We start from the raw sequence: 25,760 nt of genomic DNA on the forward strand, positions 1-25,760 counted from the left end.
AGAGCACAGTGCAAAGATTAAAGCTCTTTGTTACCATGGAGATCAGGACTGAGGCCGACACTTGACAGGTGAATGGAAAGAGAGGAGAGGAGGGGTTAATTGACAATAGGGGGTGGGTTCAAATCTCACCCTTTACGCTCATTGGTCCGCTTTGCATCACGTTGCCTGTATGGAATGCAAACGAAAGAGTCGCTTCGGTCTACCCTCCCTAGGCCAGGTCTCCTTTGCCGCTGTTTCTTCTGCCGTTGCTGGAGTGCTCCGAGTCTGTTGGGCGCAGCGAGCCACCGTCCAGCGTAGAATATCAGGAGAAACACTGAGCGAGAGCAGTCAGAAGGAGAAGCGACGAAACAAGGTTTTCGGCAACGGTAAGGTCACGTATATTTGGCTTCTTGGCGCAGGATGTCACGGTTCGTACAAGGGTCACATACCTGTTTGTATGTGTTTATATGTGCTTCGGAACGCGTGAGGTTAGTCGATAGCACAAGCAGACGTCTACACGGGCCCCAGAACAGCAGCAAGCGTTTTTCTAGCTGACTTGCTAACGTCGACGTTAGTTTAAGTGCTAAGTTTACTGTTCAAATCCTCATATAGGAACAAAATTGTGTTATTATTATGAATAACAACAATTCAGATGTAGCTAACGTTAGCTAGTTTTGTAATGGAATTCATTGCCAGCAGGAAAGGAGTAAAAATGCTTATGAATGAGACAGCGCATGAGCGAAACGTTTAAATGCAATGTTTTGGCCAATAATAAGCCTCCCTTTTTGTTTTTAATTGACAACAGTGTCTGTAGGGTGTAGCTTTGCTAATTTTGAAATGCTAGGCAAAGTTGGCCAAGTGGATACCAACAAGGAGCTGTGGCCCCTAAGGTCATGACATTTGGCATAAAGGAGGTAGTTATGTTGACAAGTGAAGGTCAACACAGCCGATGGCCCGGGCCCTTTAAAAAGCTGCATGGAACAGTCTGTCCATTTAAGGAAAATTAGCAGTGCTTTTAGGAGCAGAAATCTGTGAGGCAGAAAAACTCACCCAAACTAAAGCACAACCTCTTGGATGGTCTCTACTACACTACAAGCCATGATAATGAGGTCCACTTTAAGGACTCTAAAGTAGTGGAGCTTGGTCTTTGACTTTCATGGGCTCCAGATGTGTGTGTTTGAACACCTGTCGGTTATTTTGGCCTTCCTCCTGAGTTGTAAGCCTCAGTTTAAAGTTAAACTGAGGCTAAAACCATCCACGCTATGAATGTGGTTTTAGTGCTATAAATTTGGCCATTTTAACATGGAAGTTTCTGGGAATTTTGGAGCCAGCCTCAAGTGGCATCTAGAGGAACTAGAGTTTTGTTTTTTCCTTTTTCTTGTTGGCTTCATTTTTCGCCTTGACGGTAGTCACACGAAGTGATGGAGAGCCTGTCACTATTGTGGCTCAAAGACCCTCTCCATCATCATCTGGACACCAGCTGCAGCCATTAATGGTTTTTTCACGGAGTTACCTAGATTACCTTTACAGTTTCTTCCAGATAGCTCTTGAACAAATGTTGGATTTCTTTTAAAGCCACAGTTATAATTTAAATTAAAATCAGATTAAGCAGAACAACTACAGGTCCAGGCTTGGTTTGGTTTCTATGTTTTATTAAAATCTTATTAATTTTCAAAGTTCAGCTTATTAATTTACAGAGGGTGTTGTGCTTTACTTGCCTTGTTATGGCCTTGGTTTGAAGGTTATTTTGTACCTGATTTGCATCCGTTTCCTGGAGCCAGTGAGTTGAGACGGCCACTTCAAAAGGTGCTGCAAGATGGTGCCGAATATCACTGTAAAAAAACTGTGAGGCGTCAAAATCTATAAGCGGTATATAATTATGATGAGAATAATACTAAACTGTTAAACCTATATCCATGCCTATATTTAACTTGCAGTGAATCTTTTTTAGATTAGGGATGTTTACTGATTTGTAGCTGGGGGGGGCAAGCATTTACATCACTTCAGCTCATACAAACAACTGACTAGTTGTCTGCAGCAGAAAAATAACACAGCAGGCTTAGGGAAGAAACTTGTAGATTTTCTACAGTGACACTGGGGTTAACTGAAGAAGAATTATGCATTATCCACTTAAAAGCATGTCAAGCTATTGTAGTAGAGGCTCCTTTAAAAACCTGAGAATAGTTAGCCAGCTGTGAAAAATCAAGCAGAGATAATTAGTTACCCTTCAATTCCTATAGACAGCACCTGATCTGATGCTGTTATTCAAATTAATTATGGGCTTTTATCAGGTATTTATGAAAAGGTTTATTTGTTTATTTCACAAGAGAGAGAGAGAAGCCACACTTTGTTCCTATGTTTTGTTTAGAGATGAGCTCATTTACATATGCATACTGCTTTACATTTACTTGTGACTTGCAACTGCCTCTACCCTTCAGTACACAGTTTGTTCATTTTTATTATTATTATTTTTAAACTGCTTATTTATTTCAGGGTCACATAGTGGCTATAGCTGACACCGTATGAAAATGGACTTCTTCATTAAAGTAGATGACAATTCAGGTGAAATAATGCTATGACACACTGATGACCTTAAACTGCATCCCAAGGCCCATACATAGGTGTAAATTATTAGGTTGGCCTTTGGCTACATCCACATTAGTCCAGATAAATTTGAAAACTGCGTTTTCGTCTGAAAACGCTGTGCGTCCACACTATCGTTTTCAGTCGTTTTCACATTGTTGTTCATCCACATTTTAACGGCCGAAAATGCTTACGTTTCAGTACTGCGTGAAAAGCAAGACGATTTGTCTTGCTTCATTTCTGTCTTCTGTTTATTTACTTTCTGGCTCTTTGAAAAGTTGCAGCAAAACGTCGAGGAAAAGCACCGAGTTTTTTAAATGGACTAACAATGAGGTGGAGTTGTTGCTGCAAGTAACATTAAACTACAAAGTTGCAAAAGCAAGTGAGAATTAAAGAATTTGAAGAAAAGCTCTCTGGAGCATGTACATTTGATATTAATCTTTAACCCTTTAAGACCTACCATAGAACCAAGTACGCCAGAGCTTATATTATATTTTTACATGGTGTGGCGCCATTTTTGGGAGCATTTCAAGTTGCTATACATCAATACAACCATTATAGCCCAGATTTTAATAATATGTCTGCATTAAGTGCATAGTAATTACATAAATTGCAAAAAGTGCAATAAACTACAAAAAAAAATTGAAAATCGTTTTTGCTTTTTTAACATATATTTCTAGTTAGAGAAATTTAAGAGGCTTATCCCTCAAAACTGTAAATACAAAAAAGTTGCACAAAATAGTTTCCTACCACAGGAAATTTATTTTGAGTGTCTTCATAGTTTTATTTTTGAAATACACCAATTTTTATATACTGCAGGAAAAACGAAAATAAATATTATAGTGCAAATTTGCAAAAAAGCAGCATATGCATCAAAATAAACTATTTCCAGCAGTGCAATATGACTTCTAAGCATCCCAGAAATGACACAGAAAGTCATAAAGTCAAAGATAACTTTTAAAAACACCAGTATAGGCTCATGAGGTCCTGATGGTAAAAAAAACTACATTTCCGCAAAAACGACGTCACTTCCGGTTTCGGGCATGTAATGGTGGACATGCGAAAATTCGCGCTGACGTCTATTCCAACGTAGGAAGTGTTATGAACAGCTGATCGGATCGGCAAAGCGTGTTTCTGGAATATTATGTTTTTGTTGCTCCAAGCGCTTTTTATGCAGTTTTTGCAAAGCTATATGTGGAAGGAAACTGTGACCTAGGACAAGCTGATGGCATAAGATGTAAGTACAACTCCTCCGGTTTCATATGCAAAAAAAATTATTGCGCTAGCTTACGTGGTTTGAGAGCTAACGGGATTTAAAAATAGTTACGCAAAACAGAGCGTGCCCGCTCTGACCGGCTTTAAAGGGTTAATAGGGCTGTCAAAATTGAGCGCAAACAAAACAACTGCTGTATAATGCCTTCCGCTATCTTAGTTTAATTGGTCACATGACTGCACCACATCACTAAAATGTGTCATTGTTTTCGAAAAGGCTCCAGGTTCGCTGTCCACACTGCGATGCGAAAACGGCGTTTTCAAATGTATCCGCTTTGGAGAGCGTTTTCAAAACGCTGCGTTTTCCTTGACCGAAAATGCCGTCTCAGTGTGGATGGAAGGCCAAAACGAAGAGAAAAAGATGCGTTTTCAAACGAACATGTATTAGTCTGGACATGGCCTGTGTGTCTACTTCAGTGTCTTTTAACATTATAAACATTGACTAAAGCTTTCTGTCAGAATGTCAACATGTGTTATGTTTTTCATAATTTTAAACCTGTTGAGTAACACATCTGTTATTTTGGGCACAAGATTTTGCTTCTGAAAGGTAGTAAATTAACACAGTTAAGCTCTCTCGGCTACTTCAAAATGACAAAGTGGCTTCTCTGTTATCCTTTGGATAAGCTCTAATTTTTGTTGTCTCTCTGGTTCCCTGTTGGCATTGATATATATTTAAAGGACTTTAAAGGAAGCACTACATTTCTATTTGCCTCTGCCTTATACCTGACCCAGTTTTCGCTTTCTTTTTTTTTCTGCTGGCATGAAAGACTCCTGAGAGTGATGCCCGAGAGACTGCTTTGATAGAATAGTTGGGATTGAAAAGCGTTGATAATCTCCAAGCTTCACCAGAACTATTTAATGGTGATATTTATAGATCAGACAAAGAATCTTTCATTTCTCTGTCGGCACCACTTCAGCCTCTCAGTCTATGTGTGCTTTTCTGCCTGCTTTTTCTGTGTTTATTTGGAGAGGCATTAATAGTCTGAGACATTTTTAGCATCTACTGGAGCATTTTTCACCTTACAGTCTTAGCCCTTACTAAATGAGCCAGGGTCCTCTCTGGAGAGTAAAGTCAAAGTGTTTTGTATCTTCGCAGCATGAGCCTACATATGCTGGAACTGCACACACTCTCAGCACACTTAACCTGGAAAGCAGCCAGAGTCTCTTTGTGCTGGTCTACTCAGCTGTGGAAGGCAAGTTCCACAGCTGAATCGGAATCAGATGGCTCAATTACGCTTCCATGGTAGGCCTTTCCTTGGGATCAGAGGGTATCGCTATCTTACACACTTTAGCGAGGGCAGTGGCCTGCTTGCTGTGTTTGGACAAGCCCATCAGCTATCATCAGGCTCAGGGGATTCTCCCAGCATCACCAGAGTTCTCCAAGGAAATGCTTTTTCAGAACAAATGATCTTGACTCTGACTTGAGGTTCATTCCACTGAAAGAACAATGAAATCTGAGACCCTCTATAATTGAGGTCCTGCGTGGTCAAATAGCATTGAAGAGAAAGTTCTTCAGGACCTAATGTTGAGGACCTCCCACATACGGTGATATGACCCTCAAAGGTTTACCCACAATGCACTCTTTGAAATCTTCTCCAATTGATCATAAGAAAACAAATACGAGATACAAGTAATCACTATTTTTATCTGTTACACTGCATTGTAGACATTAAATGGGTGCAGTTCTACTATGATATTGATACTATGGTATATCATATGATATTAAACTTTATTTTTTCTACAAAGAGCTCTAATTCTGAACAAAAATTTAATTAGATTTGGGCTTTAGACTGTGACGTAATTTTTTTTTTTTTTTTTTTTTTTTTTAAAATCCGTAATTCTGATTGCTTAAATACTGGGGAAATACCAACTCACTCCATTTATGTTGAGCTTTTTTTTTTTTTTTTTTTTTTGCAATTACTGACTGTCAAAGTTTGGCTTTGCTTAATTAATACACTAAAATTGGGTGGGAGGTACTGATTGGAAGGGAATGACCCATTAAAAGTTTAAATAAATAGGCCCAACCCTCTAAAATGATATTTTAGTTTCTTAGAGGTAGAGCAGGGCGATATGACCAAAAATATTTATCACGATATACATTTGAAAATTTGCGATAACGATATAACTAACGATATAATTGACACTAGCCAAAATACTTTACAACTCCACAACGTTATTAGTGCAAAGAAAACCCCATCAATGTATTTTCACTCAAACAAGCAGCTGTTTTTATGTGCATTAAAGTGATATAAAAATTTAACAGTGCAAATGCAAATTCCTTGCTGACAGTTTAACCAAAAGACATTTCCTGCTCCGACAATCCATCAAGCGGTGCGGGTTCGTAGCTTAGCAAAGTCGTACTAAATCATTCGACTGGTTTTCGAGCGCCGTGTACCACATAAAATCGTTTCGAAGTCAGTAAACACAACCAGAATTCATACATAAGGCTCACAGGATTATAAGCTGCACTGTCGATTTTCAGAAAAATCAAAGGATTGATTTTAAGTGTGCCGTATTTTCCAAAAAAGACTGTAATAACGACGGCCCGCTAGCATGCTCTACCAAAAATAGTGCTTTGTTGTGTATCTGACGGACGAAAGCTAAACCAGTTCCACACCACTGAAGTTGCAGCATTTTTACAAACCAATTCTGGTTCATCTGTTTCATTTAACGATCCGCTTTCACCCTTCTCATTCTGCGTCGCCGCCATGTGTGTATGTAAACCAGTGGTTCTTAACCTTGTTGGAGGTACCAAACCCCACCAGCTTCATATGCGCATTCACTGAACCCCTCTTTAGTGAAAAATAAAATGTGATTTTTTTTTTACTGGTGCACAAAATGAGCCATGCATGTCATGGCGGAGGCTCTGCCGAACCCCTGAGACTGAGTCACTGAACCCCTAGGGTTCGATCGAACCCAGGTTAAGAACCACTGATGTAAACAAAGGCACTGCGCATGTGAGTTTTACACATATTCTATCACGATATTTCATTTTCTTATCGTTGCCCAACATTATACCGGTATTACTATGAAAGGTATGATATGGCCCAGCCCTACTTAGAGGTAAGGTCTTTGTGCAGAGGTTCTATTGTAAGAGGCAATCTTGTACTTAACAAATGAAGCCATTAGGTGTGAGTAATAAAGACAGTGGGTCCCCATCCTAAGTTGGTCTTTTTGAACTTCGTTAGTTACTTTGACTTTAGTCAGAGCTGTTCGGCTAACTAGAGAGAATTAGTTTTGTCAATTTATGAAGTCTAAAGAAAAGCTTTTGAGACCTAACCAGTGTGTCAAAGGTAGCTCTGTTTATCTTTTTACAAGCAAAAATTATCATTGATAAAAATGAACTGGTAAAATCCTATCAATACCTTTTGAATAGTTAAACTAACACCAGTTATCAGTTTATCATTATATTGAATTTATTCCTATGTTTTAGGTTTGTCTGTCTTTATTTCTTTTCATTACCATAATAAATTTTGAGTGCCTTAAATTTTTTGCCACATTTGAAATTTTGCATAAAAGTTCCTTAGAACAAAATGCAATGCCCTACTTCAAATGGTTCATTAAATGTTTGTGAGATAGATGTCAACAAAATAGCCCCGGCAAACTCATGTTCATTTTGTCAGTCTGACTCATACCAATTTAATTTAATAATATCTTGCCTTTTTTGCCATCTGGCATCTTTAAATATCTTCATTATCCTCATCCTCAAATAATTTAGTTTGCCAACTTAACTTTAACCTAGACTTTTACCATCATAGCTCTTGTTAGGGTCTATTAGGCCCCTGGCTGAACACCACCTTGCATCGTAATCACTTTGTTTTTGATAGCAGTTTTGGAGACTGAGCTTTAGGATGTTGAGTTTTATCATCAAAGAGCTGATATCTCACTGAGCCACACTATTGGTCTTTCCTTCCTGTTTTTAACCCCCCAACCCCCCTGCCACAGCTCTGTTAGCCAAGTGTGAGATTTCAGGCTTGCACTTCTGGATGCACTGCCAGCTAATCTATATGCTAATGAGAAGATGATAATCAATGAGGTTCACGCATGGTTGGCCCCAATCAATACTATGTTGCACCAGCAAACGACTCAAATAGCCACATTTCATGCCGCCAGACAGTTGGGTGGCGTGTTAATGTTGTGGGGTAGAGCATAAGTATGCCATTATCCTTTGGTTTTTATCTTCCCAATTCCATGTAAACGAATTCTGTTGTCATTAAAGAGGAGTTTAAATTCAACTCTAAAGCTATCTCATTTCATTTTTATGAGGGGTTTTGCTGGTTTTCCTCTTTTGTTATTTTGTTTCTAAGCTTGATGTCCATACAGAAATCTTTGGCACCAATTATTCAAAGCCTTCAGTAATAAATCACTCTAGTCTAGTGTGTACACTGTTATTTTTTTTAAAAACTGTCAAGACATGCTGCAGATGAATAGTGTCACAAAAAAGTTGCAAAGGTTGAGAATAACAGTTGAATAGTTTGAGAGCTCATGTCAGCAGAGATAAAGCAATACCATGTCATGACTTAAGATGATGCTAGTCTCAGTTTCACAACTAATAATGAAACAATTTTGTGGATCAAAAATCTGTTTTGTTTTCTTAAAAAAAAAACAACCTCTCGTCCCTGTGGGATCTGGGAGCTTGAGCGCAGTGTCTTAGGCTACGTCCAAAAGCAAGTGAGAATTAAAGAATTTGAAGAAAAGCTATCTGGAGCATGTACATTTGATATTAATCTTTAATAGGGTTGTCAAAATTGAGCGCAAGCAAAACAACTGCTGTATAATGCCCTCCGCTATCTTAGTTTAATTGGTCACATGACTGCAACACATGACTAAAATGTGTCAACGTTTTCGAAAAGGCTCCAGGTTTGCTGTCCACACTGCAACGCAAAAACAGTGTTTTCAAATGTATCCGCTTTGGAGAGCGTATTCAAAACGCGTTGTTCTTGATCGAAAATGCCGTCTCAGTGTGGATGGAGGGCCAAAACGGAGAGAAAAAGATGCGTTTTCAAACAAAAACGTGTTAGTCTGGACATGGCCTTAGCTGTTCTTAGGACTGCACTCTCCTGGACAGAGATCTCAGATGTTGTGTCTGGGATCTGCTGGAGCCACTCGCCTAGCTTGGGAGTCACTGCACTTAGTGCTCTAATTACCACTGGGACCACTGTTTCCTTCACCCTCCACATCTTCTCAAGTTCTTCTCTGAGCCCTTGGTACTAATTCTAGCTTCTTGTGTTTCTTCTTCCTGATGTTGCTGTCATTTAGTATTGCTACATATATCACTACGGCTGTCTTCTTCTGCTTCTCTACCACCACTATGTACGATTGGTTAGCCACCACCATTTTGTCCGTCTGTATTTGGAAGCCACACAGGATCTTAGCTCGGCCATTCTCCATCACCCTTTGTGGCGTCTCCCAACCTTGTTCCTGCTTGTTCCTGTGCTGCCATGATTAGTGCCTCTGTGTTGTCTTTCAGTACAACTTTGTCCAGCCACTGGTAGGACGTCTGGATGTCAGCCACTTCCTCTATCTGCCGGTGGTACATACCGTGCAGGGGTCTATCCTTCCATGATTATTCCTCCTCTTTCTCAGGTTTCTGCTGCCTGAGGTATTCACTGAGCACGTGGTCGGTTGGGGCCATCTTCATTCGCGGATGTTTGTTGTCTCATCCTGGACTGTGATGATATCCAGTGTTGGTGATGATATCTCCCCCCGACTGTCGTCCTGGTTCCCCCTTCGTAGCATGTGTGTTGTTCCTCGTCAATCTCTAGACATGAGAGCAGTCCTTATTCACAATGTTTGAACACTGAGCTGCTAGTTTCGCCATCAGTGTGGATGTTGGGTATCGAAGATTCCATAGGTCCCTCATCCTATTCATGTAACCCCTTCGTTGTTCAGCCTGTGACTCACTGTTCCTGTCCTTAGCTGAATGCTAAGGAAAATGGGCCTATTACAACTGCAGGTTATTTGTGGAAATTGTGCTGCAGACTTGAAGTGAAAACTGAAATACTGAAAAAGGAATGAAGCCTTCGGTTTTCCACTGTTCGGGTCTAGACTAAGCAAAAGAGAAGAAAAAGCATTTCAGGGTTATTTTTATGAAATGCCTCATTATCTTGGATTTTCAGCTATTTGGAAATAATTTGGGTGATATGGGGGGGTTAGGGTCTAAGCATCCTAAAAAAAAAAATTCAGTATTCAGGAAGCATCAGAGGGGGAGGGGAGAGTAAAATCATTACCATCATCTTCATTAAAGAGGATCCTGTTGTCCAATCAGGATGCGGCTCTGCATGGGGATTCCATAAGCGCCCGTTGGCTGTCGCTAGGATACCACATAATTAGTAGGCAGGCTGTGGCCTGGTTGGTGGACTTGGGTGTTGATGCTGGGACGACGAGCTTGCTGTGTGTTGGGGGTAGACAAGAGGGGCAGGGGGTTTGGAGGCTGCACAGAAACACCCTTGCACGCGCTCATTTATTCACTCAGTCAGCCAGGCAGCCAGCCACTCACTTAGGCAGACAAAGAGGAAAGAGGAGCAACATCCTGCAGGAGGACAGCACACTCCCCGGGGGATGGGGCATCATACCCCTGCATCGCGTTGGGGGTGTCGGAGGAGGTAGGAACACCAGAGTTAGGGGGCTTTGTCTCAGAAGCAGAGTACCCCTCTTCACACACAGATACACGCACACACACACGCACACACACACACACACACACACACACACACACACACACACACACACACACACACACACACACACACACACAGAAATTTATATATAAAAATACACACAGGCACACATTTCTCTGTGGATCTTTTAGCTATTAAAGCTATTATCACACATCAATCGATTAGTGGAGCTGACAAATGCATTCTCATAGTATTTTTAATGTGGGTCATCAGAGTTGTATGGGCACTGATGGAGGTTTCTGCACTTCCTTACTGTGATGTAAGCTCTGTAGAGACAGCCAGTCTGTCTGACAGTCTCTTAACAGCTCTCATCGTCCTGCTGGATATGCGAAATGGATCACACGCAAAGCTGACTGTCAGTTCTTGTGGTCTTGTAATGCTAGCATGAGGGGATCAATATGCTCCAACAGCACTTAAATTACATTGTTATGGCATTGACTGGCTCTTTGCACTGTGTTTCATGCTGCTGGTGCTGCTTTGATGTTGTCTTAAAAAAGCTGAATAGCACTTTTCATGGGTGCAAGGGGTCGTCCTCCATGAAACCCAATTCAAAGCCAGATTTGTGGATGTAACAATGTAAAAGTGGTACTTGGATGGGGCTGAGCAAGGGGTGATCTACATGGCACTGTTTACTGATTGATGGGTGACTCCTCTCAGAGGGACATGGGTTGCAGGGATCATTACCAGAGGGGATTCCCTCCCCTCTCCCCACATGGGGAGGCAATATGAAGCACACTGTGGGATGTAGGCTAATGATGGCATACAGACAAGCAGGCTTTGGCAGCAGTGGTGCTTTGTTTACAACCTGGACCCAGCACTGCCTGACTGCATTTCAGTTTTTCAGCCACAAATATGAAAACATCAAGTTTTCAATCAGTGACTGGCACCGCTGAATGGAAAATAAGGGTCTTTTTAATTTAGAAGGTCTTGGAATATGTTTTTTACATTTTTCCATTTTTCATCCAGTTTAAATTAGGGTCTAGTTCTTTGCTTTAATGGTGTTAGATATATCAGGTTAATATGTAAAAGCATTTTTAATTGATGCTTGTACTGCCCTAATTTGACTGGTTGCTGCCTTTCTTGTTATGCAACCTAAGGTTTCAATTAAAGCATTTAAGCTGTTTAAACAGATGTTAAAAAAATGTCTTTTAACTCACTCACTGGTTTGCTCAAATATTTTGTAACCTTTTGTGAGCTGTTCTGCGTTTGCCATTTTAAGGAATAGCATGTGGTTTAGTGAGATGGCAGATTGTTTCCAAGTCTCCTTTGTAGCCTAAATGGGCTGTAGAGCTTTGCTTTGGCTCCTAATCTGCTCAAAAGAATGAGTATGTGGAGGAAATGGCTTAAGAATTGCAGCATGGCAGCAGCATTGCTCCTTATTTAATTACTTCCATTACACACTCGTCCCACTCCTGCCCATTTAAAATCCTGAACCTGTTCACTCAACCTTCACCTCTCACTTGCTCCTTTTTCCTTGTAGCTGCGGTGACTTAATGTGAACCTGTATAACCTGAAGGCTATAAATTCCTCCCTTTTCCCCCCTTTTCTAACTCATACAGTGATTGTTATTCTTTCTGATCCCCCCATCAAACATGCTCATTAATCCCATTCTTGACACTAGTCAGAATCTTAATGAGTTCAGATTCTTTTCTTGCTCTGAGAGCTTTTTTTTTTTTTTTTAACTTCTTTTTCTTTTCTTTTTTTTAAAATTAACTGCTGGACTTTGTTTAAACAAAAGAATCTTTGACTTTTTCCAAAGATTGCTTATTTTCCACCAAGGAAGGATGCTTGATCTCCTTCCATCATCTTCACTTTTTATCAGCTGCCATGCTGAAATCTTCTCCACCTTGTCTACCCGGAGAGCTCTGAACCTTTTTCGTTCTGCGCTAATGGATAGCAAAGCACCAAGGGACCAAACCTAAAAAGGCTTTTATGGAAGGACCCTAAATCATTCCTCCTTATTCTTGTGACTGACTGAATGGAATGGATTCATTTTTTTATTTTATTTTTTAAAATCTTATTCACTCAACACTCTTGGACTGAGTGTTGACTTAATTTAGGCTTGTAGTGTCTGCTTACCCCTTATATTTATGCTAAATTCAGTGGAGTTCACTGGATTCCTGAAATACAATTTTTATGTGTATTTTTACATGAAAACAGAGGTATCATTTATTTTCCAGCTCGTGTTTGTATCCTGCATATTCATTTCGTGCAGTCGGACAGCATATCCGTCTTTGAGAACAGACAGCAGAGGTGTGACTTAAGCAAAATGACAAGAGATATCCTTATGTTTGTTTTGTAACTTGTACTGACTTTATATAACTTTAGCTTGGCTCAGTTTATTGAATACATAAATACAAAGTAAACAATGAGATGAAAACTCCCTTCTTTGAACAGTAAAAGCAAAGGGAGTATAAACTGTTTGAAACTTAATAAAGAGAATTGCATAGGGGCTCTTACATAACCCAGCAGCAACAAAATGAAAGCGGCTCCCCAAAAAGATGGTATGTCTTGTTTTGTATGAGAGAGAATGCCTAGTATCAGAACATATATGTATATTTTGTGTAGTGTGTCAAAGTGGGGGCTGGACAGTCATGGCAACAGGGATGTGGGTGTCAAATTAAGTCGGGGTAAAAAAAAAGTTAATGATTGGCTGCAGAGTTCGACGTGATCTCTTTCATGGTTTCTGCAGTGAGAGATTATTCAGGTAGTTGCTGTAGTAAAAGATTGCAGTGACCTACAGTTTACACTGGGCTGGTTTGCAGCTGGGTGCGAAGGATAAACTGAGCACTGAAATGCTCACTGAGCTGGGGGGGAAAAAGTGAAACTGGTAATTCACTGGTCGATCTGCATTCCTAACCTCACCTATGGACATGAGCTCTGAGTCTTGTCTGAAAAAATAAAATCACAGATACCAAAATGGCAGAAGAGTTTCTTTCAAAGCATAATAATTTGGTAGGGGCTCGAAGTAAAACGACTACGCTTTCATGCAAGGTGATTCAGGCATCTGACTGGTGTGTTTTCTGGACTCCTCCTGGGTGAGGTGTTTTGAGCCATGGGAATGGCTCAGTGTATCACAAGAGCTGGAGGTAGCAGGGGAGAGGGAGGTCTAAAGGTATTGGTTTAGACCCTGATCAGGAGCAGAAGATGGATAAGTGTGATAAAGATTAGTTTCAACTGTAAAAGTTATAAGTAAAACAGTGATTTTATAGTTATGTAGTAAATGTTTTTTGAAGTCAAGTACTAATTTGAGCAAGCTGAGACTTTGAGATAATTTTTCTTTACATTAATATAAAATCCACAAAACCTGGACCTGGTGAAATCTTCATAACCAGAGTTCAGAGTTTTTATTCAGAAGAGATTTTACTTAATTTGAGTTCCTTTTTTGGGCCCTTTGATCATTTATGAGTCTAATTTGCCTTTTGTTTTGGTGGCAGGGTGATGCACTAATTAGTACTTACTTATTTTTCATACTTTAAAGGGATTGTGGCACATGTGTCATACTGAAGACGTAGGGGTTCAATCCAGTCCTTTGCAAGTTTTAATCCAGCCTGCCAATCAGTTTAGTCTTTGAAAAACTTCTTAGTCATTTGTAAGTTTTCATGTGAATCTCCTTTTTCATCCTAGAACCCTGTGGAGTTCATTTAGTTTAAAATTTTCAAAGATCTTTAAGTTTGACTTTTTTTCTTTGAAATTCCCCACATGTACTGAGTTTTCAGGTTCATGCTTTTAAGAATTTTTAGATTGATTATTTTACCTTGAGATATTTGTGCTTGACTAAATGATGTGACATAGTTAGGGATCTTTGGACAAGTTGTTGTTAAGAATATCTGGTATATGTAACCATAATAAGCCGTAAACTATATATGGCCTTGGATGTGACCAACCGTGGTAAAATTAATTTTGTTGCCCTTGACTTATAGTGCAACATAAGACTAAAACAGTTTGGGTATAACTTTGATGCGGTAGATGTGTCACTGGTCTTACATTTACCTGGTGTTGAATGGTTTATTGACAACCATGTTCAGGTGCATCTTGTTTCGACTACTTTGTCTCGATTCAGTTGTATGTAAACATAGAAACCTAAAGCATTTTTGCAATCCATGAGCCAAAACTCTGGGTTAATAATTATTGAGTTGGTTGTCTAAAAAAATTACTAATTCCAACTTCTGTATCAGTGGCAGAAACAAGCTTCCATACATTCATCAGGTTTTTTGCTTCTTTCTTGAAGGCACAGGAGAGCCATTCAGAAGAGCCGGGGGTCAAAGGTGAAAAGAGCAGAGGGCACCATGGAGAGTGAGCCAGGGGCCCCTGCTTCCACTGCCAGCAGTACCGGGACCACCGCAGCCACCACCACGTCCACCACCATTTCCTCCAGCACCACTGCTGTCAGCAGTAATAGTACCTCTAATACTACTACAACTACTACTAGTTCTACTACTTCCACTAGCATTAGTAATAGTAGTAGCAGCAGCAGTAGTAGTAGTACTAACACTAGCAGTACTTCCAGCAGTAGTACTACAGCTGGAAGACCGGCAGTGCCTCAGATATCGGTTTACAGTGGAATACCTGACCGTACAGTACAGGTGAGTGTTTTGGTTCTGTAATAAATCTGCTGAGAGCTTAAGTTGAGGTATTCTGTGTAACATCCTGACACTCTTTGCTCTACTGCCCTCTGTTGGTGTTTAAAAGTGACATACAAGCTTCTAAAATTGTTTTTGATGTAGCATCGTTTTTTACAAAGGGAATTGATGAAAAAGGGAATTTGTCTTCCCAGTAAAGGATCTCAAATATGTGGTAATGTTGGAGCATGTCTCCAATTTGGAGACAGGAAAGAATGTTTTCTGTGCTTTAGTGCTTTTGACCTCTTGCCCTCGGGGTAAGCCTCTACACAGGCTTAGCCTCCCTCAGAATTAGGTCCACTCAACTTTGAGTGCTGATGGTTTGACAGCAGGGTTTTTGTTAGATTGAGTCCTTCTTTTCACCCCCTCAGCATGCTGACAATCACAAGGCAATCACTATTGTCACTGAGCAGCACTGTGAGCATAAAGGACTGCTGGAAATCAGTTCATGCATGTATTTCATCTTTGCTACTTGTGCCCGTCAGCGACACGTTGTGGGTCCGGATGCTTCTGTGACACTGTTGACTGCAGGTCAAAATCCTTGGAAACATGGCATAGGGCACTTGGAGAGGTGGTTTCCCAGTAGTAGGGGTTTAACTTTCTTAGAGTTGTGTCTGGCACAGTGTGAAACCTTTCTGTCCCACATTTAGGGAAAAAGAATTGTTTGTGTGTTTGCAGTAATTGGAGGTTTTGAAACCCTGACTTCTGTCTCCCGATTAGTCTGTTAAATAGGCAGTGATGCAATCAGTTCAGATTCAACACATTTTGATTGTACCACATTTAGGATTCGATAAAGATATTGCATACTAATGACTATTGCTTAATGAAGAAAAATCAGCAGTTTGGTCTGTAAAGCATTTTGAAATACAATCAGGACAAGATTTATAAGCTCAAGTGATAAAATAATTATAAATCTAAAACCTTGTAAAGTTTGTAAAATGTTAAATTCATAATAACCATGCAATCAAACTGACATTTCTTGATGTTGTTTACTGTTATCACACAATTTTCTTTTCATTTTTCCCACCAGATAATCTGCATGAGCAAAGATCCTAGTAAATAAAACTGCATTAAATATGGGGATGTATTAGCAACTGTTACTGGTATCAGAGTTTTTGGGTTGCCTGCTTTTTTTTTTTGTATGCCTTTGGCATGGTTCTAGCACCGCTGTATGTTTGTAAAAGAGCAAATCATTTCAAAAAACCACAGGTAAGGCTGTACAAAGAACAGAACTGTTTTTAGTATAGGTGTGATGTTGGTGGCTTTAAGCGGTTGTATAATAGAAGAATGTGGAGAGTGTGGAGGTGGGTGATACAACCTCAGATTATATCACAATATTTCAATGAAATTTGCAACAATATTTCTGGAAATACAGAAAGCGTTTTATTTGTGAATGAAGTGGTGCCAGCAATAGCAGCATTATGGTGCAACAAGTCACACAGGTATTGTTTTCCAAGGAAATTTTAAGTAAGTCTAAAATAAGTGTTTAATACTTGCGCAATAACTAAAGTAACCTTGTAACTCTTCAGAAACCTGCACAACATTGTCACACAATAGAACTGAAGCTGCATGGTTATACTTAGGGTGTGTTTTTGGTGAAACAGGTTTGCCTTTTCCATGTTCAGCAGGGGCGGTTTTCTTGCATATTTTGGAAAGCATTGTTATGTTGGAGGATGATGAAGTAGCTCCCTTTTAACAAATCATCACTGTAGGCGGACACATGGCTGTGGCTGTCAGATATATCTGGGCTTGTCTACTTGCTGTGCCATTAGATAATGTAAACACATGGCATTGCTATAGAAATACAATTATAAAACCCATTTTCTTTTCTTTTTATTTATCATGTAAAAATTTGTACTGAGATTACCCACATGGTAGAGGCACAGAGGCTTTGGTTTGCTTTGTTGACATATCATGAAGAATTGATGTTGTTTCGAGGTGACTGAATTTGTGATTCTTTGGATTTTATGAAAGTTTAGTTCAGATGTAAAAATCAAATGTCTTTTTTAAACTGGCCATTTTTTTGCACCTGTTTTTATTTGCAGGTATTCCAGCAGGCATTGCATAGACAGCCCAACACAGCAGCACAGTACTTGCAGCAGATGTATGCAGCTCAGCAGCAGCATCTGATGCTGCAAACTGCAGCCCTCCAGCAGCAGCACAGCCTCAGCCTGGCTGCTGTACAGCAGGTCAGCAAGCAGGCATCACAAATAATTCATTCTCTCAGTTTAGAGATGATGATTGCAGTTATTGTTGACCTGCTGCAAGACATGTTTCAGAAATTGTGCATCACTCACCCTGTCCTTCTTCCTCTCTCTACCTTTGTGATAGGCCAGTATCGCGGCTGGCCGGCAAAGCTCTTCACAAAATGGCACTTCATCTCAGCAAACAGGATCTACTCAGGCTACGGTAAGTGCAGTTTGGAGTGCTGCCTTCCTAAAAGCCTCTTTAAGTTATCTTTGTCCAGTTGGATTATCATCGAGCCAAGTTGATTTTTAGCAGCAGGATGCTAGCAGCTTGGTTGCTCCTTCTGTTTTACCTTTAAAAAGATTCAAGTTTCTTTTTGATTTTGTACGTATTTAGCTGTAAGAAATATTAGCAGAATGAACACATTTTAACTATTGAATTTGATGCTGTCGAATTTAATAGTTGGGGATATGATGCTTTTGTCTCAGAACTCCCCACATCTATTCAGGATTTGTACGTATAACCTAATAATCCTGATTATCTCTCCCCATAGATCAACCTGACCACGTCTCCAGCGGCAGCTCAGCTGATCAGCCGAGCTCAGAATATTAGCTCAACCCCCACCACTATTTCCCAGCAGGCTGTTCTGCTGGGCAGCCCATCGAGCCCCACTCTTACACCCACCCAAGCACAGATGTACCTGCGTGCACAGATGGTAAGACTACAAAGAAAAGAAATGGCCACAGGCACATTTACATGATCCTCCACTTTATGCATAAACACTAGCACACTCGTATTGCTTGATTTAAATAGGCACAACTCTGTTCTTTGGAGGCCCTGTGTATGTGTTTATGCCATTCAGATTTCTTTATTGTCATGCAGTCAATACATCACAGATGCATTACTGAACAAATTTGCATGCACAGAGAGAAACTCGCAATAAAAACAGGGCTGAGTTAAAAAAGAATAAATGAAGGCGTTATTGCACATGTATAGAACATTACATACATAAATAAATAAAATATACAAAATACATATTGTGTTTGTAAGCAATTCCACTGTAAATGACGTGTTTTGTTGTCATCTTGCAGTAGAGTAGGTGGTCAGGATAATGCGTTTGCCTACAGAGAGCTCTTTGCAAACATGGAAGTCGATGTCTTTAACGTGAATGCTCAGAAAACATTTTTTGGTTTGTGTGTGTGTGTGTGTGTGTGTGTGTGTGTGTGTGTGTGTGTGTGTGTGTGTTCTCTCTTTCTCTTGTTGAAGGAATAGAAATTGGTTATTTTGGGTATAGCTGGTTTTGAGTGCTTGTCAGTTGGAGTTTCCAGATTGTACAACTGATGGCAAACTGAAACTGGCAATGAGGTGGTAGAACAACCTGCTTATTACGAGCAAAAACACAACGTTATCAGATGTCTGTGATGATTGCGGCAGGAAGCAAACTGCATGTCAGTTTAGTCATGGACTTTATTTCGAGTACAGTTTCCTGGTGCTACATTTACTCGTATCAGTGTCCCAAAATATTTTCTTTAGTTTCCTGTTTTGTCTTATCATACACCCGAGGTTAAAAACTAACTGAATATACACATGCAGCACCCCATGATTAAATAATCTTCTGTCTTGTTAAGTTTTTGTAAATACTTTTGTAAATAGTGTGTTTTAACATTTATTGGGAGCCTGTGGCCCTTATTCAGTGTCATGTCCAAGGTACTGAGTCATATTTTCTAAAGCAGAATGGATGCTTCTGGCACAGCTTTACCTACACCTATTTCATAGGTGCATGTTTGGCCTCTGGCTTTCATCAGGTCAAAATGGTTATGGCCATTATTCAACACCATGCCCTGGGTACTGAGCCAGTTTTCACAGGTAGTTAGATACTGATTTGGTGATATAAGTCTTTGTCATCATTAAAATTGCAGTTTCACTAGTTGGTGGGGGAATATGATCAGTAATGACACAGGAGAGTAATTTTAGTTTACAGTTTGCTTCTCCTATGTTAGTTCCCCCTTTTTTTAATGTGTGCCATACTTTCCAGGCCCAGGTACAGGTGGCGAGGAGCCTGGGTCGTGCTGTTCCTCTGTCCCCACAGCTCATCTTTACCCCAGCTGCCACTGTGACGGCTGTGCAGTCAGACAGCTCTACGCAGGCCTCCTCACAGGTAATATTGCTGGAACCTATATTATCACTAATAATACAAGAGCAGTCTTTTATCTCGTTTTAACATCTTTTCCAGCTCCCTCTCGTAAATATAACTTTATACATTTTACACATATGTAGCAAAGCAGTAATCCATAAAAATAAATATTAAACTTACAAGCTTTAAATGAATTTCCAGCATTTTACAAATAAAATTCTTATGAACATAGTCAAAAAATCCACAGCTTGAGCCATTTGTGAATCTTGTCTCTCTTTTTGTATTTAAGAATCAGGTACAGAATCTGGCCATCCGTGGCCAGCAGGGGGCGACAACATCCTCCTCTCAGACTCAGATGCCACAGGCTCTCAGTCTGAAGCAGGCCCCTGTGCCTATCCAGCCTGCGTCACTGATCAAAAACCCAAGTCAAGGTACCCAGGCCTCAGCAGGGGGGAAGACCAGCTCCTTAGACAGTCCCTCTGAAGGAGGGAAGAAGGGGGACAGTGCAGCAGTCACAGAAGTCCGAGCTATAAACATGAGCCGCAGTGTCACCGCTGTGAATGCTCAGCCTCTGCTTGCTCCAGGTAAGAGAAGTTTGCATATCCACAACATTAAATCCCATCCATTAAAGAAATGTCTCTCACACAAGTGAGAGAAAAAAATAATAATGATGGATATTAGTGATGCAAATAACAAACCCAAAACAAATGGTTGGTTAACAGGTTGTTTTGTTTGATCTTTAAAAGTACAGGAAGTAATACTTTTCTTGTTTTACTTACTGCTGTCACTCTTTTTAATCAAGAAAATTGTCTGCAGCTCAACCAATATTTATTGATACATGCAGCCTTAATGTGTTTAAAACCTAATGCTTTGTGCGCTTGCCAAATTGTTTGCAACACAAAGTCTTAAAAAACAGCAATAAACTCTGTGTAAGATATCAAGATGTGCTTACTAGGTCTTGTTGAATATGAGTGTTGGTATTAAATGGCAGCATTGTGGTTCAATTGATGGCACCATTTCCTCACAGCAAGAGTGTCCTGGGTTGAAACCTTGACAGGGCCCTACTGTGTGGAGTTTTGTCTGGGTCCACTTAATACAAGTTAAAACTTGTGGCTCCACAGTGTAGTTGTTAAAACACATTTAACATGTGGAAGTTCAAGGCCAGGAGAAGGAGGGCTATGTCAGGGAGGGCATCTGGCATTAAACTCTCTTCTAAAGGCAGTGGTGACACTGCCATACACTCTAGACAATCTAACCAACATGTGCAAGCAACACTGTAGCATAACAGATTACATTTTAATGTCCCTAATCATGTATTGTAGCAACTTAAAAGCAGTCTTATAAACCAATGTTTGTCAGGTCACTGCTTTGATTCTGACTAAATTATATCAGCAGCTCGACTGGATTGCCATGAAATTATGCAGAGCAGAAATTGGTGGTCACAAGAGCATGAATCCTAGTGTCTCCACTGAGTTTCCTCTTCTGTGTTTCTTCAATCAAATTGTCTTATAGCCAGTAAAATCTTTAATCTTAGTGTATTTTAAATGCTGTTTCTGAGCACATCTTAGATAAAACTTCTTGTGCTGCTCATGCTATGTGTTCTGAATGCACCAATGTTTTCCTCTGAAAACATGTGGTCCACAGAGCATGTAAGCTCTAAAACTGCAGCGAAGTTATAGTTTCATTTTTGTGGACAGAAAAAGGAAACTGACAAACTGTTTGCCGGCGGCTGCATGCTTCTGTTATGTATCAGATGTACATTTCAAACCTCAAGAAAGATTTTGGCTTTGTGACAGCTGTCTTATATACATATACAGAGCTGTGCTCTAGTGTTTATAGTGAGATTAGATGAAAAGACATTTCACACATGGACGTTTGAAAGCTTTTTCTTGGCTGTTGCCATGACTTGTCGGGGCCTGCTTCACAAATCCATTCACTCACTAAATGGGTGAAACCAGCTCTATTAGAGACAGCGTGTTGGTTTTGTGTCTGGAACAGTCTAGCTGCTTTGTGAATTAGAAGCTGTGAAAGGCACACTGCCATGCAAGAGTGTTTTTAAACCACTTATTGTGTAATTGAAAGTCAGCAGCTGTTTTTTTTTTTTTTTTTGTTTTTTTTTTAATGTTTTTTTCTCCCCTTTTTAGTGTGAATGGTTGTGAATGTTCTAGCAGCACAAGCTGATTACGTCAAATTAAGTCCCATTTGTTTGCATGATAAGTAACCTTTAGATGCATTTTAAAGAGGGTCCTCATAGGAAATCACATCTTGCGAAATAATTTGTCTGTCTGTGCATGTGCCATATTTATGTCTGTATGACTGCATGGCTGTAACACTCTTTACATTTATGGTTGGTGTTGTGTGTGTGTCTGTGTGTGTGTGCGCACTTGGGCTTGTGTGTTTGTGAAGAGAGGGGGAGGTGGGGATTATCTGTGCACGTCGGTGCACAACTGTGTCTTGCTTTGTTTCAGTAATAGATTCGCATAAAATGAAAGGGAGGATGGAAGCTGAAAATCTGGCAGCATGCTGTCTGGGGGGAAAAAAATTACCATGGGTTGCCATAGCAGCAGCCCACGAGGGACAGGTGTGCACATGAGATGCTGGGGAGTTATTACTCTGTGGATCAGGAAGAGAAGAGGCAGCGTGGCTGGCTGATGGGATTCGGATTAGGATAAAAGCTTGGATTCAACTTGACTGTGGCTGGGTCAAGATGCACTTTGCTTTAGAGGGTAAAATTGGTAATAGAAGGGAGCAGCCATTATTTTTAGCTGCAGGAAACCAGAGATTTTGCTCCATGTTGTTGGTGGGTAATTTCACCCCCTGAGGATGGTTTTGGTTCATGAAAGATTGTAGAGGTAATTGCTACTTAGCATTTTATGTAATTGATCAGCAATTTTAGTGATTTTAGTCTTAATAAAATTATGACACTTAACTGTTGCATTTCAAAAGTAGCTCATTGCTATTACGCACCAGGAAAATTTAGATATGAACTCAGCTAGTGGTTTTGCACAGTCCACATTCATGATATCAATTATTAATAGTTTCACTTGGCAAATGAACCACCTATAATGTTGCAATGTTACTAACTTTGTTGCTAGTTACTACACAGACATTGACTGATATTAGACGTTTAGCCTAAATTCACCTAACAAAATGGGTGGTGAATTTATGCAGGAGGCTTGCAGACTTTAGAAGTGTTTAGAAGTGTAATATGGTAATTATGGTTTTTGCACAAGTAAAAGGAATAATTACATCAATAACCTTGCTTTAATTATTTTTTTATATTTCAAAAAAGAATACAGTACATACAATATTGCATATTTGCAGTGATTTTTGTTTTAAACAGGACACTCCCGGCCAAACAAGTGGTGAAAAATATCCATCATAATTTCAGATTGATAAATGGATTCATAAGTAGTAGAGCAGGGTAATATGACCAAAAATATTTATCACGATATACATTTGAAAATTTGTGATAACGATATACTTGACACTAGACAAAATACTTTACAACTCCACAACTTTATTAGTGCAAAAAAAATCAATGTATTTTCACTTAAACAAGCAGCTGGTTTTTTTTTTTTTTTTAGTTTTTTTTTATGTGCGTTAAAGTTATATAAAAATGTAACAGTGCAAATGCAAATTCCTTGCTGACAGTTTAACCAAAAGGCATTTCCAGTGGAAACTGGCTGACACATCCTCAGCATAACCATGTATAATATACACAAAACTTAAAAAGAGGTTATACACACACAATACGGTAATGTTATGTTGAAGCGCAGTACGTATCACTCCGCGAGGCTCCTGACTACGATTGCCGTAATGCTCCGACAATCCATCAAGCGGTGCGGGTTCGTAGCTTAGCAAAGTCGTACTAAAACATTTGACAGATTTTCGAGCGCCGTGTACCACATAAAGTCGTTTTGAAGTCAGTAAACACAACCAGAATTCCTACATAAGGCTCACAGGATTATAAGGGGCACTGTCGATTTCCAGAAAAATCAAAGGATTGATTTTAAGTGTGCCGTATTTTCCAAAAAACGACGGCCCACTACCAAAAATAGTGCTTTGTTGTGTATCTGACAGACGAAAGCTAACCCAGTTCCACACCACTGAAGTTGCAGCATTTTTTACAAACCAATTCTGGTTCATCCGTTTCATTCAACGATCCGCTTTCGCCCTTCTCATTCGCCGTCGCCGCCATATGCGTATGAAAACAAAGGCACTGCACATGCGCGTTTGACCCATATTCTATCGCGATATTTCATTTTCTTATCGTTGCCCAACATTATACCGGTATTACCGTGAACGGTATAATATGGCTCAGCCCTAATAAGTAGGGTTAATAATTCATGTGAAGGATGCCTTACAGCCTCCCAAAGTGAAAAAGAAAGAGATAATAGATGCAGTTAAATGGTTGGTGTGCGCAGCATGTGTTAGTATGTATTACCCAAACATAAACTTTAGGTTACACAAGCTTAGCAGCTTGCTCTGGTCCTCTATGGTCTTCATTCCGGCCTTTCACCCATTTTGCTCTTGTGGAGGTAGTCCACCTGTCAGCTGTATCTCACAGTCAGACAAACTCCAGGTTTTGAGTCCTCTTCCTGCTCTGGAGGGCCACTCCAACCAGAACCTGCAGCAGGCCGGAAAAGAGTTTCATGTGTGACAAAGACTAAAAGATGCAGTTGGAATAGATCCACTCACAAAAGTGTCAGCTCATTTGTGCCAATTATAGTCACAAAGTATATATTGTATTACTCTATAATTCATTTAACAAAACGGACGTGCACCTCCCATCAAAAGACTCCTATTCGTGTGCCCTTGTTATCGCCACAAATAGAATCTTAAGAAAAAACAAACACCTGACGTGTCTCATTTCTACCAAATCTGTGTTAAATCGAACTCAGCACAGAACAAATTGATTAATTGTGGTTACGCTGAGAGTTTGTCAGATTCACATTCATGGGAATTGAGGAGGAAGCAAATGTTAGGCCGTCTGGCTTGATGCAGCAAGTGTATGTCTGTCATCACCTTCTCTCAGCAACAAAGAGCCGGCACCACACTATAAAACCACAGCAGGGAAACCCCATCAGCACTAAAAAACTGGAAAGATGAAAACTTTTTTCTTTTTCTTTTTTTAAGGTGTACTTATGTATAAAACCTTTACTGTACTGTAAGTTTTGAAGCCATTTGAGAACCGGATTCATGGAGCTAATTTTCCTTGATAAACAATCTTCAATCCTTATTTGGAATTGTATTAAAATTAGGAAAGGTGACCCAAGGTCTACTGTTGCTGTGGTGTTGTTGGTCAATATTTTTCAAGATGGTAAGCCAAAGCAGGAGTCAGTGAAAATGTGGAAACTCTGGGGTTTTCCAGGGCCTGGTGCTGCAAAAGCTGGAAGGAATGCATACTGTCCTCAATTTCAGGACATTGCACGGCAATACACAGAGTAAGAACTCTACAAACATTCACAACGTTGGGGGCGGAGGGAGTGGGTTTCCGCATACTGTAGACTATATGATTTGTATGTATATATTGGTGTGGGGTGCCTGAGTAATTCCAGTCCTTAATCTTAAGACCTTGAGGGGGAATAACATTTAAACGAATTTCCAAATCTTCCTCTTCTTTCAAGACCTCTTTCTGTTACTCATTAGAGGCTTGAGAAAGATGTCAGGATTCATGCGAAGGGGCTGATTGTATCTGGTGTGTACTGATTCAGAAATCCCCCTCCTCCTCCCTTACAGAAGGCTGAGAGTCTCTTGATACTGCAAGTTTGACGCAGTTTAACTGCCGCAAGGGAGCTTTCTGCTGCCGTTTGTTCTTTGATCACATTACAATAGAATAATCATTAATAAAATAGGTAAATGTGCACACCATTTGTTAACTATTGAATATGGCAACCAACAAGTTAAAGACAGACATACATGTAGCAGGCTCTGCTACTGTAATTGGTCCTTTCCTGACTGTTTTATATCTTAAGATGGTCAGTTTGTAATGACAGAATTATACTCAGTCTCCAATACCCAACGATCAGTTGAACTCAACAACAACAAGCACTAACTTTGAGTAGCCGCCTTCTTGCTACATTCAAGACTAAGAACAGCAGACTGTGGCTCCCTCATAACTTTGGATGAACATTGTAAAATAGCAGATGCAGCAACAAACTTGCTTTTCTTGACAACTTGTGGTGTTTGGAGGTAGTAGGTTGACTTCACAGCCAGAGCTGTCTTAAAATTATTACACTATTTTGTAACATCAGTGGATGTTACACCACAGTGCTCATACAAACTCATGTTTCTGCTGTG

General features: G+C 39.9%; 1 protein-coding gene across 2 annotated transcripts in view; it reads left to right on the forward strand.

Annotated features, from left to right (window-relative positions):
- The first annotated feature begins 210 nt into the window (after nt 1-210).
- Nucleotides 211-25,760, forward strand: part of phc2b (polyhomeotic homolog 2b (Drosophila)) — a 41,099-nt gene continuing 15,549 nt past the window's right edge. The window contains exons 1-7 of one of the 2 annotated variants that reach the window (XM_085407319.1): nt 211-365; nt 14,746-15,100; nt 17,182-17,325; nt 17,468-17,545; nt 17,877-18,038; nt 19,359-19,481; nt 19,747-20,041. In XM_085407319.1, the coding sequence (XP_085263445.1) occupies nt 14,804-15,100; nt 17,182-17,325; nt 17,468-17,545; nt 17,877-18,038; nt 19,359-19,481; nt 19,747-20,041 (1,099 nt within the window). In that variant the 5' untranslated portion in view covers nt 211-365; nt 14,746-14,803. Of the gene's footprint in view, nt 366-10,142; nt 10,440-14,745; nt 15,101-17,181; nt 17,326-17,467; nt 17,546-17,876; nt 18,039-19,358; nt 19,482-19,746; nt 20,042-25,760 lie in introns of those variants that run through there. The other variant, XM_085407318.1, reaches the window with a different exon arrangement.

Source organism: Rhamphochromis longiceps, linkage group LG5 (assembly GCF_057381845.1).
Source record: "Rhamphochromis longiceps isolate RC_006_pf linkage group LG5, R_longiceps_female_GT1.1, whole genome shotgun sequence".
In the NCBI taxonomy this organism is placed as follows: Eukaryota; Metazoa; Chordata; class Actinopteri; order Cichliformes; family Cichlidae; genus Rhamphochromis; species Rhamphochromis longiceps.